General features: G+C 37.9%; 1 protein-coding gene across 3 annotated transcripts in view; it reads right to left on the bottom strand.

Moving 5' to 3' along the window:
• LOC124606855 (neural-cadherin-like) overlaps positions 1-18,733 on the bottom strand; it is a 54,938-nt gene that overhangs the window by 17,448 nt on the left and 18,757 nt on the right. For 2 of the 3 annotated variants that reach the window (XM_047138935.1, XM_047138936.1), the window contains exon 1: positions 2,311-2,350. The exons of the other annotated variant lie outside the window; for it this stretch is intronic. In XM_047138935.1, coding sequence (XP_046994891.1) covers positions 2,311-2,315 — 5 coding nt within the window. In that variant the 5' untranslated portion in view covers positions 2,316-2,350. Of the gene's footprint in view, positions 1-2,310; positions 2,351-18,733 lie in introns of those variants that run through there. 3 annotated transcript variants of the gene reach the window in all.

Here is an 18,733-nt window from a genome sequence, read left to right as displayed (position 1 = left end):
TGAGTCGAAACAAGGCCCCGGAGTAGACAACATTCCATTGGAACTACTGACGGCCTTGGGAGAGCCAGTCCTGACAAAACTCTACCATCTGGTGAGCAAGATGTATGAAACAGGCGAAATACCCTCAGACTTCAAGAAGAATATAATAACTCCAATCCCAAAGAAAGCAGGTGTTGACAGATGTGAAAATTACCGAACAATCAGTTTAATAAGCCACAGCTGCAAAGTACTAACACGAATTCTTTACAGACGAATGGAAAAACTAGTAGAAGCCGACCTAGGGGAAGATTCCGTAGAAATACTGGAACACGTGAGGCAATACTGACCTTACGACTTATCTTAGAAGAAAGATTAAGGAAAGGCAAACCTACGTTTCTAGCATTTGTAGACTTAGAGAAAGCTTTTGACAATGTTGACTGGAATACTCTCTTTCAAATTCTAAAGGTGGCAGGGGTAAAATACAGGGAGCGAAAGGCTATTTACAACTTGTACAGAAACCAGATGGCAGTTATAAGAGTTGAGGGACATGAAAGGGAAGCAGAGGTTGGGAAGGGAGTAAGACAGGGTTGTAGCCTCTCCCCGATGTTATTCAATCTCTATATTGAGCAAGCAGTAAAGGAAACAAAAGAAAAATTTGGAGTAGGTATTAAAATCCATGGAGAAGAAATAAAAACTTTGAGGTTCGCCGATGACATTGTAATTTTGTCAGAGACAGCAATGGACTTGGAAGAGCAGTTGAATGAAATGGATGGTGTCTTGAAGGGAGGATATAAGATGAACATCAACAAAAGCAAAACGAGGATAATGGAATGTAGTCGAGTTAAGTCGGGTGATGCTGAGGGTATTAGATTAGGAAATGAGACACTTAAAGTAGTAAAGGAGTTTTGCTATTTGGGGAGCAAAATAACTGATGATGGACGAAGTAGAGAGGATATAAAATGTAGACTGGCAATGGCAAGGAAAGCGTTTCTGAAGAAGAGAAATTTGTTAACATCGAGTATAGATTTAAGTGTCAGGAAGTTATTTCTGAAAGTATTTGTATGGAGTGTAGCCATGTATGGAAGTGAAACATGGACGGTAAATAGTTTGGACAAGAAGAGAATAGAAGCTTTTGAAATGTGGTGCTACAGAAGAATGCTGAAGATTAGATGGGTAGATCACATAACTAATGAGGAAGTATTGAATAGGATTGGGGAGAAGAGAAGTTTGTGGCACAACTTGACCAGAAGAAGGGATCGGTTGGTAGGACATGTTCTGAGGCATCAAGGGATCACCAATTTAGTATTGGAGGGCAGCGTGGAGGGTAAAAATCATAGGGGGAGACCAAGAGATGAATACACTAAGCAGATTCAGAAGGATGTAGGTTGCAGTAGGTACTGGGAGATGAAGAAGCTTGCACAGGATAGAGTAGCATGGAGAGCTGCATCAAACCAGTCTCAGGACTGAAGACCACAACAACAACATTGTGCTATTTCATTTCTTGAAAGTGTCTTGTTTGATGATTTTTTTATAATAAATGTGCCATCAAGTAGAATATTCAGTGATGTGTGTGCCTCAACCAGCATAACTGTCCTTGGATGTTTTTTTTCAGCATTAGCTATAAGCCTTCAAACTTCACTTGGAGTAGATACCATCACATTTCCCAATTGGATATTTTATCACACTGAATTTTCAGTCTCATGGGTTGTATAAATGTCCACATAAAGGAAAAAATCTATTTGATGGCTCTGAGCACTATGGGACTTATCTGAGGTCATCAGTCCCCTAGAACTTAGAACTATTTAAACCTAACTAACCTAAGGACATCACACACATCCATGCCCAAGGCAGGATTCGAACCTGCGACCGTAGCAGTTGCACGGTTCCAGACTGAAGCGCCTAGAACCGCTCGCCCACCACAGCCGGCATCTATTTGATCATTTTAAACCTGCACATATTGGTTAGAGCAAGACAAACTCTTGACAATGTATGATTCTTGTTTTGCATGGGACACTTATTTCAAAACTGATGTAACTGGGTAATTGTCTTGGGTGCATGGTTTTTAATGAAGTGCAACAGAAATGAAGCAGCTGCACCGAGTTCGTTGTGGGCCTGACCTTCATGGCAGATACAGTAATCAGTTACATCTGTTTTAGAGTTGAAAACAGAAAATATGTTCATTGTGAGTTGCCTCAAGTAATAAATTTCCTGAACAGGAATCTTCCTTAAACTTATGTTTTGCTTATAGCCAAAGATATTTGCATTTTCTTCATTCCTTTTAGTTGCTTCATTAAGACTATTAGCTTACCTCATGTGCACTATTTAGCTTACCTCATGTGCACAATTTATTCTGCACTTGCTACTCTTTTTGCAGTGTCCTGTAAAGGAGAACCATGTATTCACACCTTTTTCCCTCATAAAAGCAACAGTTGTCAATTTATGGTTTCCCAAACTTTGGGTTAAAATTTTCTTTGAAACATTTATTAAAAAATTCATACTTGGTATTTATACCAGAATATTTTAGCTTACACAAGCCATACATTGTGACAGACAGTTTAGAGGACAAATATGTGAAGTTTGTATCATATGCAGGGAGCATTTTGTACACAGGCATAGAACTCAAACATCCATGTATCACCAAAATTTGCAGTGTTACCAATGTTTGAGTGTTAAAAGGGACCAGAGTCACTGACTTAGGTACCTTTTGGCAGGCACTTAAAGAAAAAGATAAGAAAAGAAACACTGGCTATACCATGTAGAAAGAAAGCTTGACTGAGGCAATTTTTGATGCTCAAACCTATGTAAATCCCTATAGATGGTGGAAACACAATTATCTCACACAGTGAAACACATGACTTAGGCATCTTTAAGTTGTCGCTCGCCATATGGCGGAGATGCTGAGTCGCAGGTGGTCACAACAAAAGGAAAGTCACAAGTAAAGCTTTCGGCTCCGGGTCTTGCATCTAGGTGTATTACAGAGGTATGAGCCATGAGGTAAGAGGTTGGGAGCACAGGTTGTCTAGGGACGGACGAGTGTATTGTGAAGGTTCATTAGAAGGCAGAATACCACTGTGGGAGGGGTGGGAAGGATAGTGGGCAGAATATTTCTCATTTCAGGGCATGACAAGAGGAAGTCAAAATGCTGGTGGAGGATGTAATTCAGTCGCTCCAGTTCTGGGTGGTGCTAAGTTATGAGGGGAATGCTCCTCTGTGGTTGGATGATTGGACTTTGGGAGGTGGTAGGAAATTGGAAAGATAAGGTATGGGAGATTTTGTACAAGGTTGGAAGGATAATTACGGTTTGTGAAGGCTTCAGTGAGACCCTCGGTACATTTTGAGAGGGACAGTCACTGCAGATGTGATGACCACAGATGGCTAGGCTGTATGCAAGGGACTTCAGACCCTCGGTACATTTTGAGAGGGACAGTCACTGCAGATGTGATGACCACAGATGGCTAGGCGGTATGGAAGAGACTTCTTGGTATGGAATGGGTGGCATCTGTCAAAGTGGAGGTACTGCTGGTGGTTAGTAGGTCTGATATGGACAGAGATACTGATGTAGCCATCTTTGAGGTGGAGATTAACATCTAGGTAGATGGCTTGTTGGGTTGAGTAGGACTTTCCTTAAAGCAGAAATTGTGTTCTTTGCTGATGATGCGAGCACCGTAGTCAATCTCAACAGAGCAGCAACTGCAGAGCAAGTATGAAATGAGGTGAAACACATTCCAGTTAATTCTGCACAAGGCAATAGCATCTTCATCAGCAGCAGTACATCACAGGGGCATGGAAGTGTCTAAAACTGATTGCCCAAATCAAAAGTTGAAAAGGATACCACGTATTATAGACCTTCTCAAATGCTTGAGTTCAGCAGCATTTTCTCTGAGTAACTGCTGCTTTTGCTGATGCATAACTAGCTTAAAACTGAAGAAACTGCAAAAAGGTGGGAATTTAAGGAGATGGGACCTGGATAAACTGAAAGAACCAGAGGTTGTACAGAGTTTCAGGGAGAGCATAAGGGAACAATTGACAGGAATGGGGGAAAGAAATACAGTAGAAGAAGAATGGATAGCTTTGAGGAATGAAATAGTGAAGGCAGCAGAGGATCAAGTAGGTAAAAAGACAAGGGCTAGTAGAAATCCTTGGATAACAGAATAGATACTGAATTTAATTGATGAAAGGAGAAAATACAAAAATGCAGTAAATGAAGCAGGCAAAAGAAATACAAACGTCTCAAAAATGAGATCAACAGGAAGTGCAAAATGGCTAAGCAGGGATGGCTAGAGGACAAATGTAAGGATGTAGAGGCTTATCTCACGAGGGGTAAGATAGATACTGCCTGCAGGAAAATTAGAGAGACCTTTGGAGAAAGGAGAACCACTTGCATGAATATCAAAAGCTCAGATGGAAACCCAGTTCTAAGCAAAGAAGGGAAAGCAGGAAGGTGGAAGGAGTATATAGAGGGTCTATACAGGGGTGATGTTCTTGAGGACAATATTATGGAAATGGAAGAGGAGGTAGATGAAGATGAAATGGGAGATACGATACTGCATGAAGAGTTTGACAGAGCACTGAAAGACCTGATTTGAAACAAGGCCCCGGGAGTAGACAAAATTCCATTAGAACTACTGACGGCCTTAGGAGAGCCAGACTGACAAAACTCTTACCGTCTGGTGAGCAAGATGTATGAGACAGGTGAAATTCCCCCAGACTTCATGAAGAATATAATAATTCCAATCCCAAAGAATGCAGGTGTTGACAGATGTGAAAACTACCGAGCTATCAGTTTAATAAGTCACAGCTGCAAAATACTAACACGAATTCTTTACAGATGAATGGAAAAACTGGTAGAATATGACCTCGGGGAAGATCAGTTTGGATTCTGTAGAAATGTTGGAACACGTGAGGCAATACTGACCCTACGACTTATCTTAGAAGAAAGATTTAGGAAAGGCAAATCTACATTTCTAGCATTTGTAGACTCAGAGAAAGCTTTTGACAATGTTGACTGGAATACTCTCTTTCAAATTCTGAAGGTGGCAGGGGTAAAATACAGGGAGCGAAAGGCTATTTACAATTTGTACAGAAACCAGATGGCAGTTATAAGAGTCGAAGGGCATGAAAGGGAAGCAGTGGCTGGGAAGGGAGTGAGATAGGGTTGTAGCCTCTCCCCGATGCTATTCAATCTGTATATTGAGCAAGCAGTAAAGAAAACAAAAGAAAAGTTCGGAGTAGGTATTAAAATCCATGGAGAAGAAATAAAAACTTTGAGGTTCGCCGATGACATTGTAATTCTGTCAGAGACAGCAAAGGACTTGGAAGAGCAGTTGAACGGAATGGACAGTGTCTTGAAAGGAGGGTATAAGATGAACATCAACAAAAGCAAAACAAGGCTAATGGAATGTAGTCGAATTAAGTCGGGTGATGCTGAGGGAATTAGATTAGGAAATGAGACACTTAAAGTAGTAAAGGAGTTTAGCTATTTGGGGAGCAAAATAGCTGATGATGGTCAAAGTAGAGAGGATATAAAATGTAAACTGGCAATGGCAAGGAAAGCATTTCTGAAGAAGAGAAATTTGTTAACATTGAGTATAGATTTAAGTGTCAGGAAGTCGTTTCTGAAAGTATTGTATGGAGTGTAGCCATGAATGGAAGTGAAACATGGATGATAAATAGTTTAGACAAGAAGAGAATAGAAGCTTTCAAAATGTGGTGCTACAGAAGAATGCTGAAGATTAGATGGGTAGATCACATAACTAATGAGGAGGTATTGAATAGAATTGGGGAGAAGAGGAGCTTGTGGCACAACTTGGCCAGAAGAAGGGATCGGTTGGTAGGACATGTTCTGAGGCATCAAGGGATCACCAATTTAGTACTGGAGGACAGCGTGGAGGGTAAACATCGTAGAGGGAGACCAAAGGTGAATACACTAAGCAGATTCAGAAGGATGTAGGCTGCAGTAAGTACTGGGAGATGAAGAAGCTTGCACAGGATAGCGTAGCATGGAGTGCTGCATCAAACCAGTCTCAGGACTGAAGACCACACCAACAACAACTAGCTTACTTGGTATATTTTCGTTTATTGATTAAACAGAATGATTTTCTGGGGCAATTCCTCACACAAAGTGTTAATTGCACAGAAACATGCTGTAAGGACAGTACCTGGTGTCTACCCTCATTCTGAAACAAAGTAAAGTGGATTGATACATATGGTACACTTCTGCTCCTTTAAATAATTTTTCTTTTTCAGATAATTCCACACCTACACATAATGTTTATAGCAAGTGTATTCAGAAATGCCAAATTCTTATCTATGTAATAGTTTATGTAATCTTATTGCCCGCATCTGGTGGTTGTGCGGTAGCGTTCTCGCTTCCCACGCCCGGGTTCCCGGGTTTGATTCCCGGCGGGGTCAGGGATTTTCTCTGCCTCGTGATGGCTGGGTGTTGTGTGCTGTCCTTAGGTTAGTTAGGTTTAAGTAGTTCTAAGTTCTAGGGGACTGATGACCATAGATGTTAAGTCCCATAGTGCTCAGAGCCATTTGAACCATTTTGTAATCTTATTATATACATTATAATTTACCAACATAAAAGATCGTTATTCAAAATAGATATAATTGAAGTCATTCCAATGATGTGGCCAGAAAAAAGTGATGAGCTAATCAGTAAATCTGTGGGTCTGGCATAGCTAGTTAGATAGCCCTAATTTCAGCCTTTACAGTTAACAGTCATAACTTTTCCAAAAATTCATTAATTTGGAAAATTCCATAATTAAAGTTTTATGACACCTTAAAATACTTTCATCATTTAACCACTTAAGCTTATTTATTTTCCAGATTCAGTGCTCGGCTTTTGTTTCCCTGATTTTCCTAAACCAGACAATGCATTTGTTTATCAAAATAATGCACTAATTAAGAATGGAAGCTGTAGCATTTAAATCTGTGCAAACAAAGAGCAACATTCCAAACTGCAAAAAAGCTGCCTGTAACAAGGTCAAAAAATCAGCCCTAACCTCATGTGCTAACCTAAGTGAATGTAAACAAACTGTCCAAGATAACAATCTGTGGAAGTGTATGAAGAAGCTGGCTCAAAAGAACAATAGAATTAGAAACACAAGAAGGGAAGGATTCTAATATATTGATGTAATAACACAAAACATCACAAGGATCCAGGACAACTTTATGGCTGTGGCTCACATTCAACATGGAGCACCTCTTTCTGCTGTGGTGAAGCCATGTGTGCGGAATAGTGTGTCTTTTTCAGCAGATGATTGTGTCATAATCATGGAAGGAACAAATGATGTAGCAAAAAATCAAGCAAATGACACTATCAGGCACATGAAAGTGGCACACAGTAAGTTGATTAACACTAAAGTAATTATCATTAATATTCCACAGAGACACTATCTAATGGAACAATCTATAGTGACCTTGGAAGTGCACAAGACAAATGATAGGGTTAAAATAATATGTAATAATTTCACAATGTGTCAAATATGAGAAATCTAGACAAAGGCCTGGATACAAATAATGGTATGAACATGAATAAAAGAGGCAAAAATACTGCCAACAAATTAATTGTTAAGGAAATTAGACTAAATTCTCCACAAAACAAAGTAAATAAGTGCATTGCCATGGAATGGCACAACCCACCAAATCAGAATCTGCCACACAAACAGCCACTTCAGGCAAGCCTGGGAAACTTGTAAAGACTGCTGGACAGTTTGAATATTGGTACAATGAAGACGTAATTAGTGTTAGTAAACCACTCTCCACGAAATTTTGTTCTGCCTTTAGTAGGAAAAACAAGTCTGTGGGTGGCATAGCAATCTTCACTGTTAAAGCAAGTAATTTCAGTGTTATTGATGTAAGAGCATTTTTCGAAGAGACAGATGCTTCCGGTCCTGTTACCTATACCATCACTGGTAAGCACTATGAGTGTCTTTCGTCATTCCAGCTCTCCAACAGCGTGGATGTGTGGATGGGATCATTTTTATGCAAGGTGGCGCACCTCCGCACATTGCAAATCTAGTTAAGCAGAATTTTCTGCAGTAAATCTAAAATGGGCTGGAAAAAACATAGCAATTATCAGCGTGTGTAGGCCACGTACGGGGAAAACGTATGGCAGAAGAAAAAAAAAAATATTTTGAAAACTGATCAATAGATGTGTTAGAATAGGTAAATAAAAACAATTATCATGTGCACAACCCATTTAAGTTGATATAAACACATTGGGTACATGGCTTTTCCTGCTTTTACATCTGCAACGTTCGCCATGACTGTCTCAATGCAGGATCATGCTGTGCTTGTAAAGCTGTATTAGAAGAATGGTGACTGTGAACATGTCACTCTGCAGAAGTTCCAGACACTGAAGGGTTTGAAAAAAGGTGTTGGTCTGATGACTGTCTCAGAAATTCGAAAAGATGGGTTTGCTACCTGGTAGAGGGGGGAAACAAATTTATTAGACATCAGTAGAAGCGGTGGCTACAGCAGTGTGGAAGGAGATGAGTGGTGATGTGCAAACACATAGTGGATGGAGAATTGCCCGAGCGTTGGACATACCTGTGAGCACAGTGCATAAAATCCTGCCAGCAAGAGAGACCTTTGCTTTAGAATTTCTTGCTCACCTGCAAGTGAACAATGATTGGCCGTGGAAGATTTTGTGAACAGATGAACCACACTTCCATCTGACAGGATACGTCAATACACAGAATTGTCGAACATGGGCAATGGAAAATCTACACGCAAATCAACCAGTACCACTTCATTGTGAAAAGGTCACTGTGTGGTGGGGGTTTAAGGCATCATTTATCATAGGGCCATATTTTTTCAAAGAGACAGATTCTTCCAGTCCTGTTACCTGTACCATCACTGGTAAGCAATACAAGTGTCTTTCGTCATTCCAGCTCTCCAACAGGGTGGATGTGTGGATGAGATCATTTTTATGCAAGGTGGCGCACCTCTGCACATTGCAGATCCACTTAAGCAGCTGTTGAAGCACCATTTTAGAAATGCTAGAATTGTCTGCCACCTTTTCCCTTCAGCCTTGCCATCCTGATCACCTGATCTTAATCCATGTGACTTCTGGCTGTGGGACTACCTGAAAGATGTTGTGTTCAATGTTCCGATTGCAAACTTAGCTGCATTGAAGGCATGCATTGTGCAACATATTCTGAATGTGCCCCCAGAAACACTTTGATCAGTCGTGAAACATGCTGTTTCTCAATTTCAACTTGTTGCAGAAAATGGTGGACAGCATATTGAATATGTTTTGCGCCAGTCAAACGGAAAATAATAATCTGATTTGGTTTTAATTGATGCTTTTTATGCAGTTTTTGGTTTCATAACAATTAAAAACTGATGTGATTTATGCTTTTTATGCAGTTTTTACCGTCAGGACAATTAAAAACAGATGTTTTCCATTTGATGTTATATGACCTCACTGTGGTGGATGGGCTTACATAACTGAAATTATCACACCTCTGTACCCATGCACACTGGGTAGTACAGTTTGTTTATTGTCAAACATACAACTTAGGCATTTTTGTATGATTCATTTGTCATTTGAAGTTGACCACTATTAAATTATGATGCTTACAACATCAGCTTTTGCTACATTTTATAACTATTTATTTTTCTTCTGTCATACATTTTCCCCTTCTATGGTAATATTCTGTTGCAATTTGACATCATTCTGACCAGTGGTGCTATTTCTACAGCAGTTTGAAAGTTTAACTTTAATTATAAACACCCTGTATGTAAGACTACACATTTTCTGGGTTAAGTGGCCATGTAAATACTGTAATAACAGGGGTTATTAATATAGACTTATTAACCAATGATGCCAACACCAAATAGCTACACCAATTACTTGATGAATTCAGTCTGACCTCACTTATCCATGAGCCAACTAGAGAGACTGGCAACAGTAAAACACGTCCGAATAATAAAATAACAAACATGACTCATTTATTTATTTTTTATTTACATGTCAAGTTCCATAGGATCAAACTGAGGAGCAGATCTCCAAGGTCATGGAATATTTTAGTACATTAAATTACAACATAAAAGTAATAACAGATAAAAATAAAATGTTTGTAAACCCGAGAAATGTCAATCCATAAGTTTATGTAAACACAATCAACAAGAATCAGCTTAATTTTTCAAGGAACTCCTTGACAGAGCAGAAGGAGCGACCCATGAGGAAACTCTTCAGTTTTGATTTGAAAGCACATGGATTACTGCTAAGATTTTTGAATTTGAGTGGTAGCTTTTTGAAAATGGATGCAGCAGTATACTGCACACCTTTCTGCACAAGAAATACGATCCAAATGCAGGTTTGATTCCTGCTGAGTATTAACTGAGTGAAAGCTGCGTATTCTTGGGAATAAGTTAATATTGTTAACAAGGAATGACAGTAAGAAATATATGTATAGTCTGAGAGCCCAATGACAAAATAACCAGGGGTCGACAAGAGGTTCATGAACTTACACCACATATTGCCAGAACCACCCATTTATGAGCCACAAATATCCTTTTAGAATGGGAAGAGTTACCCCAAAATATAATACCATATGACATAAGCAAATGAAAATAAGCAAAGTAGCCTGATTTTCGTGTCGAATGACCACTCACTTCAGATACTGTTCAAATAGTAAAAATGGCAGCATTAAGTCTTTTGAACGAGATCCTGAATGTGAACAAAGATCCTGAATGTGGGCTTTCTGCGACAGTTTACCATCTATCTGAACACCTAGAAATTTGAACTGTTCAGTTTCACTAATTATATGCTCATTCTGTGAAATTAAAATGTCAGGTTTTGTTGAATTGTGTTTTAGAAACTTTAGAAACTGAGCCTCCCTAATATTTAGCATTAGTTTATTTTCTGCAATGCATGAACTTAGGTCATGAAGTGCACTATTTGAAACCAAGCCAATGTTGCACACAACATCCTTTACTACCAAGCTAGTGTTATCAGCAAACAGAAATATTTTAGAGTTACTCGTAATACTAGAGGGCATATCATTTATATAAATAAGAAACAGGAGTGGCCCCAACACTGATCCCTGGGGCACCCCCCCCCCCCCCCCCCACTTGACCGTGCCCCACTCAGACCACACATCACAGCCATTCTCAACATTGTGAATAATGACCTTTTTCTGTCTATTGCTAAAGTAATAGGTGAACCAGTCGTGACCTACTCCCCGTATTCTGTAATGTTCCAACTACTGGAGCAATATTTTGTGACCAATACAATCAAATGCCTAAGTTAAATAAATAAAAATGCCTAGTGTCTGAAACCTTTTGTTTAACCCATCCAGTACTTCACAGAGAAAAGAGAATATAGCATTTTCAGTTGTTAAACGACTTCTAAAGCCAAACTGCACATTTGATAGCAAATCGTGTGATATATGAGGGTAATCCCAAACGTAACGTCTCCTATTGTTTTTATAAGTACATAGACCTGTTTATTTCTACAATGGTTTACATCAGTTTACAGCTTGAACATTTAGCTAGTTTTTGACATAATCACCATTTCTGTCGATGCATTTTTGTAGACGTTGTGGCAGTTTTTGTTTGCCCATGTCATACCAGCTTGCCACCATGCTGTTCAGAAAGTTATGAACCTCTTCTTTCACCTTGTCATCAGAGCTGAATCGCTTTCCGGCTATATGTTCTTTTAACCTGGGGAACAGGTGATAGTCACTGGGTGCCAAATCAGGACTTATGGTGGGTGGGTGATTATGTTCACTGAAACTGTTGCAGGAGAGCAACAGTTTGCTGAGCGATGTGTGGGCAAGTGTTGTCATGGAGAATGTGTATGCCCTTGCCCAACACTCCTCTTCCCTGGTTCTGAATTGTGAGTTTTTTCAGAGTCTCACAGTACCTGTCAGTGTTAATTGAAAGAAGAGGTTCATAACTTTCTGAACAGCATGGTGACAAGCTGGTATGACATGGACATACAAAATCTGCCACAGAGTCTACAAGAATACATCGACAGAAATGGCGATTATGTCAAAAAATAGCTAAATGTTCAAGCTGTAAACTGATGTAAACCATTGTAGAAATAAACAGGTCTATGTACTCATAAAAAAATAGGAGACCTTACTTTTGGGATTACCCTCATAAAATGATCAATTATCGCTACATACACAGCCTTTTCAATAACTTTAGCAAACACTGATGGCATAGAAATAGGTCTAAAATTATCAACATTATCCCCTTCTCCCTTTTTATAAAGCAGCTTTACTACTGAGTTCTTTAATCATTCAGGAAACTGACCATTCCTAAAGGAAAAATTACAAATATGGCTAAATACAGGGCTACCATGTGCAGAACAGTACTTTAATATTCTGCTAGGCACTCCATCATAACCATGAGAGTCTTTAGTATTCAGTGATTTAATTATTGACTCAATCTATCCCTTGTCTGTATCACAGAGGAACATTTCAGACATCTATCACGGAAAGGCATTTGCCAAGAAAGTTATATGTTTCCCTGTAGAAACTAAATTTTTATTTAATTCACCAGCAATGCTCAGAAAATGATTGTTAAATACTGTACATATATCTGATTTATCAGCAACAGAAACATGTAGATGTAGATGCACTACGAACTGACTTTATATCATCGAGTTTGTGTTGCTGACGTGACACTTCCTTCGCAACAGACCATATGGTTTTAATTTTATCCTGTAAATTACGTATTCTATTTGCGTACCACATACTCTTTGCCTTCCTAATAGCATTTTTAAGTACCTTACAATACTGTTTGTAATAGGCTACTGTAGCTTGATTGTGACTACTTCTAACATTTTGATATAATTCCTGCTTTGTTCTGCATGATATCCTCGTCCCACTAGTCAGCCACCCAGGCTGTCTATTACTACTAGTATCCCATTATAATGTTCTAATGGAAAGCAACTCTCAAAGAGCATGAGAAATGTGTTAAGGAAAGCATTATATTTATCATCTGTGTTATTGGCACTATAAACATCCTGCCACTCTTGTTCCATGACAAGGTTTGAAACACTCTCTATTGCTGTTGGATTAACTTTCCTACACAGTTTGTAATTATATGCGACATTTGTTTGAGAACAAAAGCCTTCTAGTGTTAAAATTTGTGCATCATGGTCTGAAAGGCCATTCACCATTTTACTACTTTCCTACAATACATCTGCTCCAAAACAAGCCATCTCTGATCACAATGCAGTACGGCTTCGATTGGAGGCAAATGAGATGTCCTTTCTCACTAAAAAAGACTATATGTAAGCAAAAGAATTATGTATCAGACTGAACTGCACATTAGTACACATACCATGGTTTGAGAATGATAGCTTTTCCTACAATACCTTTTCTGCTGACATCTACTACTGTTTCAATGCCATGTGCCCAGTTGTAGGTAAAAAATCTAAACAAACTAAAAATATAAATAAAAGTATCAGGAAAAATAATGATGTCATTAAAGTAAGGAAAAAAATTGAAATTATTCCTTAGTGCAATGTTGAATAATAAACAAAATCTCAAGCTAAAGGAGGCCTTCAAAACTGATCAAGAATACTATAAAGATTTATTAATACAGACCAAGAGCAACTATGATGCAAACAAGTGTCAGGCTTCACACAGTATTACTACTGATATCTGGGGAATGATAAACAGTTTTAGAATAGACAGAGACAAATCCTCTATGGACTTTATTATTGACCACAGTGGGATGGTAGTGAAAGATCAACTTGAAATTGCTAACATATGCTATGAATATTATTCTTCAGTAGGGGAGGCTATCAGTGACAAACATAACAACCTGAAGTACAATTTTAAAGGCAATCCATATAAGCACAGTATATACCTAGCCCCCACAAATTGCAAAGAAATAGTTAACATCATTAGCTCTCTAAAATATTCCAGTTCCACAGGGCATGATGGTTAAGTATCAATGTATTAAAAATGTGTAGGCAAAATGTTTCTGCATCTCTGTCTCTAGCATTAAATAATATAATAGAATCAGGCACCTTCCCAGAGAGTCTTTAAAAAAGGAGACAGACTCAAAATTCAAAACTACAGACCAATCTCAGTACATTCTGTCTTTTCAGAATAGTTGAAAAAGTCATCTAGAGCAGAATTATAAACTTTCTCTGGGTGCACAAGCTAATGTTTGAAAATCACAATGGTTACGTAGAATGTAAATCAACAAGCACAGCAGCTGCTTAGTTAATTGAAGAGATGATAAGTGGCATCAAGAACGAACAACATGTCGCTGGTATATACCTTGACCTTGAGAAAGCTTTTGACTGTGTGAGCACCACAATCCTATTACAAAAGCTGTGGAACATTTGTATCAGAGTCACTGCTCATGACCTAATAAAATCTTACATTGGTAACCAAAAACAGTTTGTACTGCTTAAAACTGAAAGTGGTGTTCACAAATCCAAAATCAGTAATATAAAATATGGAGTGCCCCAGGGCTCAGTACTGGGTTGTCTTCTGTTTTTGTTTTATGTAAATGACATAAGATATTGCACTCGGAGTTTCAAAATAGTTCTTAATGCGGATTATGCATCCATTGTGTGTAAAAAGGGATCATTTAATGAACTAGAGACCTGCTGTAATAACGTGACAAATGAAATTGTTCAGTACTTTAATGAGAGCCACTTAAATGTAAGCAGTAGTAAAACATGTCTCATGGAGTTTAACAACAGTAGTTTTAATGATGAAATTAAACTATACATAAGCAATGAATTAGTAAAAACGGAGTTTAGTGTAAAATTCTGTGGCTTAACTATTCAAAGCAATTTAAAATGGGACGTGTTGACACTCTAGCATATAAGTTATCTAATTTTTGTGTTAGCAGAAGAGCCAATACCTTGTTACAAGTGGAGGCCGAAATGCACGCGTTTTAGCTCACGCAGGTTGGCACAAGAGGAGGGAAGAACTATATTGACATGAGGTCTGTAACATGACAAGGAATAAGAATTCAGAAAGCGGATGTAATTAGTTTGATGCTTAACTTTAATCCATTAATGATGAACGTCGCTCTTGACGGTACATGATTCACAATATTATCTGTTCAGAATACATTCTTGAAGATAGTAACTATAGTAACTAAACATGGCGCCTTGCTAGGTCATAGCAAATGACGTAGCTGAAGGCTATGCTAAACTGTCGTCTCTGCAAATGAGAGTGTATGTAGACAGTGAACCATCGCTAGCAAAGTCGGCTGTACAACTGGGGCGAGTGCTAGGGAGTCTCTCTAGACTAGACCTGCCGTGTGGCGGTGCTCGGTCTGCAATCACTGATAGTGGCGACACGCGGGTCCGATGTATACTAACGGACTGCGGCCAATTTAAAGGCTACCACCTAGCAAGTGTGGTGTCTGGTGGTGACATCACACTAAGAATATATTTGCAATTAATATGATTAGCAAGTTCTGCAGAGACACTGTTGTCCTAAAGACTGCACACTGTGCTCTATTTTTCTCTCATCTGAATTACGGAACAGAAATTTGGGGAGCAACAACCAAAGAAAAACTAAATAAGCTATTGCTACTTCCAAAAAGGGCTACAAGAATCATCTGTGGAGCAAAATACAAGGAATCGTGCCATGGCTTGTTTCCAAAAACTGGTGTACTAACCGTAGTAAACATGTACAATGTAAAAGCCATGTTACTTGTTAAAAGACTGCAACCCAACATTTGTTCTGATTTGTACCAGTACAATACCAGAAATAAAGAAAAATTTTACATCAACAGCTACAGAACATCACTCTATGAAAAGAGTCCACAATATGCAGGTTTAAAGTTAGCCAATGCACTGCCCAGTAAAGTTATGACCCTACCCACAATGAAGCTTAACTTTCAGCTAAAGAAATTCCTATTACAAAATAATTTTACACATTAGGAGAATACCATACTTACATGCAGAATAAGAAGTGCTTTAAAAAAAAGTATGTAAATAGTGTTAAGCACCGTTTTATGTGTAATTTCATTATTTTCTTAATGAATGACATATTCAGAAGAATGTATTATTGTGCTGTGTGTCAAGAATAGTAACCTGTTCTTATACATATGCAATTAATCATTCAATGTTGAATAAAGTATTATTATTATTATTATTAATTTAACTTACTTAGCAAAATTACACACCTGGTAATTTTAACTGAAAATGGATAACCCACTACAAATGCATACAGTGTATTAAGCAAATAGTAGCTTGAACCGTTAAACAGTTAAACCAAGCTATTGTTGGACTCATTAGGCTGATGCCACTCCTAAATATAACCTTTCTACCACTATAAACTAAGATGTAATTAATGAACTGACAAAACACTCATACACCAGTCTTCATATACTACCCTGTGGACATAAAAACCTCAGTTCACATCTAATTAGTCACTGCTAACATCTCTGTGTCATTATCCACAATCAGGCATGGAAAGCCTTCATTGAAATACCCACCAATTAATATTTCTATGTTAAAAAATTTGGACAGATTATTTATAAGTAACATTTCAATGTCATTTATTCTGAAAATGTGGGATTATATGTGCATAATGTGTATATGTATTTGAGTCCTCTACTGTGTTGTGTCTTCCTTATGAACTTTTGTGTGAGAAATTGTTGTGCATATAGTCATTAGCTCATGAATGTTGATGAGTGGATAATAATATGGACATCATTATGTGTGAGCTCAGTAAACACACAGTGATCTGTGAAAGTGATATGAAGAGTGGTGTTAGTAATGGACTCGTTCAAAAGCTACCACATCATTATTAAATCACAATTTGGTAACAAGATATAAAATCACTTATATTGTTTGGCTGATAACATTGTTTTGATGGAAGTTGGACTGGTAATATCAGATGAGGATTACTATTTAAACGATAAATAATGTACTGCTAATTATAAAGACTGGCCATTGCTTAATGGTGATTTAAATTGGAATAAATATGCCAATGCCCATGGCATCTGTTGTTTCCCAACTTAATTAAACAGTTTTCGGCACAAGTCTATTGATTTGAAGGCGCCATTGAGGAAAAATAGTCTACAACCAAGTTAGAAATGTTACAATCCATTATGTAACTTGTTGTGAAAAAACAGGGACTATCTGAAAGTCACACACACACACACACACACACACACACACACACACCTATGAACAAAATCAGCATCCACTATCCATAACTGAACCTTACTGTTATTGCATAAAAAGGAGCAAAGTATGCAGGTATAAAAATATTCAACCATCTCCAGTGTGAATTAAAGATGTGGGCAGATAATGAAAGTTTTAAAAACAACTGGAAATCATTTCTGCTTGACAATTCCTTCTACTCCATAGCTGAATTTCTGAGTAGCTAGTATGTATGTAGTTGAATTACATTCATCAGATTTTGTTGTAGATTAAGATTATGACAGAAAAAATCACTTACATAAATGGCCAGCATGTAGCCTTATTTTAACAGAGAAAATGTATTTTGTTTGTGAACCCACTGATGCGTTCTACATGATGGCAAGTTGTCACAAATATAATCCACTGAACATGCAAAAAAAACCTCACAGCACACAAAAATATCAGCAGGGCTGATATCTGTCACTTAAATGCTTGCTCCTCTCTGAGTTCATGCCATATTCCTTTACTTCTGAAATCAACTGTCTGCAATTCAAAGCGTTTCTAAAAATGCTGTATTTACAATGTTCATATGTTAAATCAATAATGTACCACCAAGATTTTTAGTGGCACTACATAAACATCATGCACACCATTCACAATATACTTCCATCTGCTTCTCTTAAAGAGTTACCTTAAACACAGGGTTTTATTGTTTATTGTGACTAGTTTAAATAGACTCCATACATAGTATGTGGCTATGCAGTGATTGGACAAGCTCATTTTTGAACCCCATGACAATCTACTTGATCAATGTGCAGCTGTGAACCTCATAATATATACCCAGAACATTAATTCAGCTCTCATTCTTCTAGATCATTGATGTGTGTTCAAGGTACATACTATGCACAGATTTTGAAGTAATGCACATGTTGAGTGACAGTTTCATACTCCACTGCAAGTAATACTTCTGGATGTTGATTGTGCAATTTTCAAAGATAAGGTTTTCATTGTATTTAATGACGTAATCCATATTCTCTTTCTGTGTTTCTGTGACTATTGAGAGTTATGCTTGTATCTGTTTACTCCCCTTTTTTAGGGTAGTGAGGACAGAAAGAAACCAAATTTTAAGAGAGTTTAGGACTGAGACAAACCTTCAGTTTGAGAAAGAAACTAAAAAAACATAATTCTAGCTTATTACATTAGCATAAACAGCCACTGGTTTAGAATTTTCAACAGTCAGTAGATATTTTAACTCTACACAATTTTAACTCTGTCAATGTGAAAAGTCAGCTATCTTTATTGCATCAAAATATTCGAGGACTGAGAAATAAAATTAATGAATTAATTATTTGCATAGATGAATTAGAGTCCTCAAACCCAGCTGACATAATCTGCCTCTCTGAACATCATGTGGACACTAGTATAGAACTTTTAAGTGTTACAGGGTTTTGGTTAGCATCTCACTTTTGTATATCAGAAATGGAGAAAGGAGGAGTTGCCACATTCATCAGGAACTGTCATAAATTTAAGAACATAGACATTCATAAATTTTGCCTAGAACAGCATGTGGAAGCATGTGCAACAGAAGCAGAATTTCACAAAAAATCCTTCATAATATTAAGTGTAAATTGAGCACCTGCAGGTAACTTTAATCTG

Source organism: Schistocerca americana, chromosome 3 (assembly GCF_021461395.2).
Source record: "Schistocerca americana isolate TAMUIC-IGC-003095 chromosome 3, iqSchAmer2.1, whole genome shotgun sequence".
Classification (NCBI taxonomy): Eukaryota; Metazoa; Arthropoda; class Insecta; order Orthoptera; family Acrididae; genus Schistocerca; species Schistocerca americana.
Note: the sequence above shows the minus strand (reverse complement) of the source record. Positions and strands in the feature narration are given on the sequence as shown.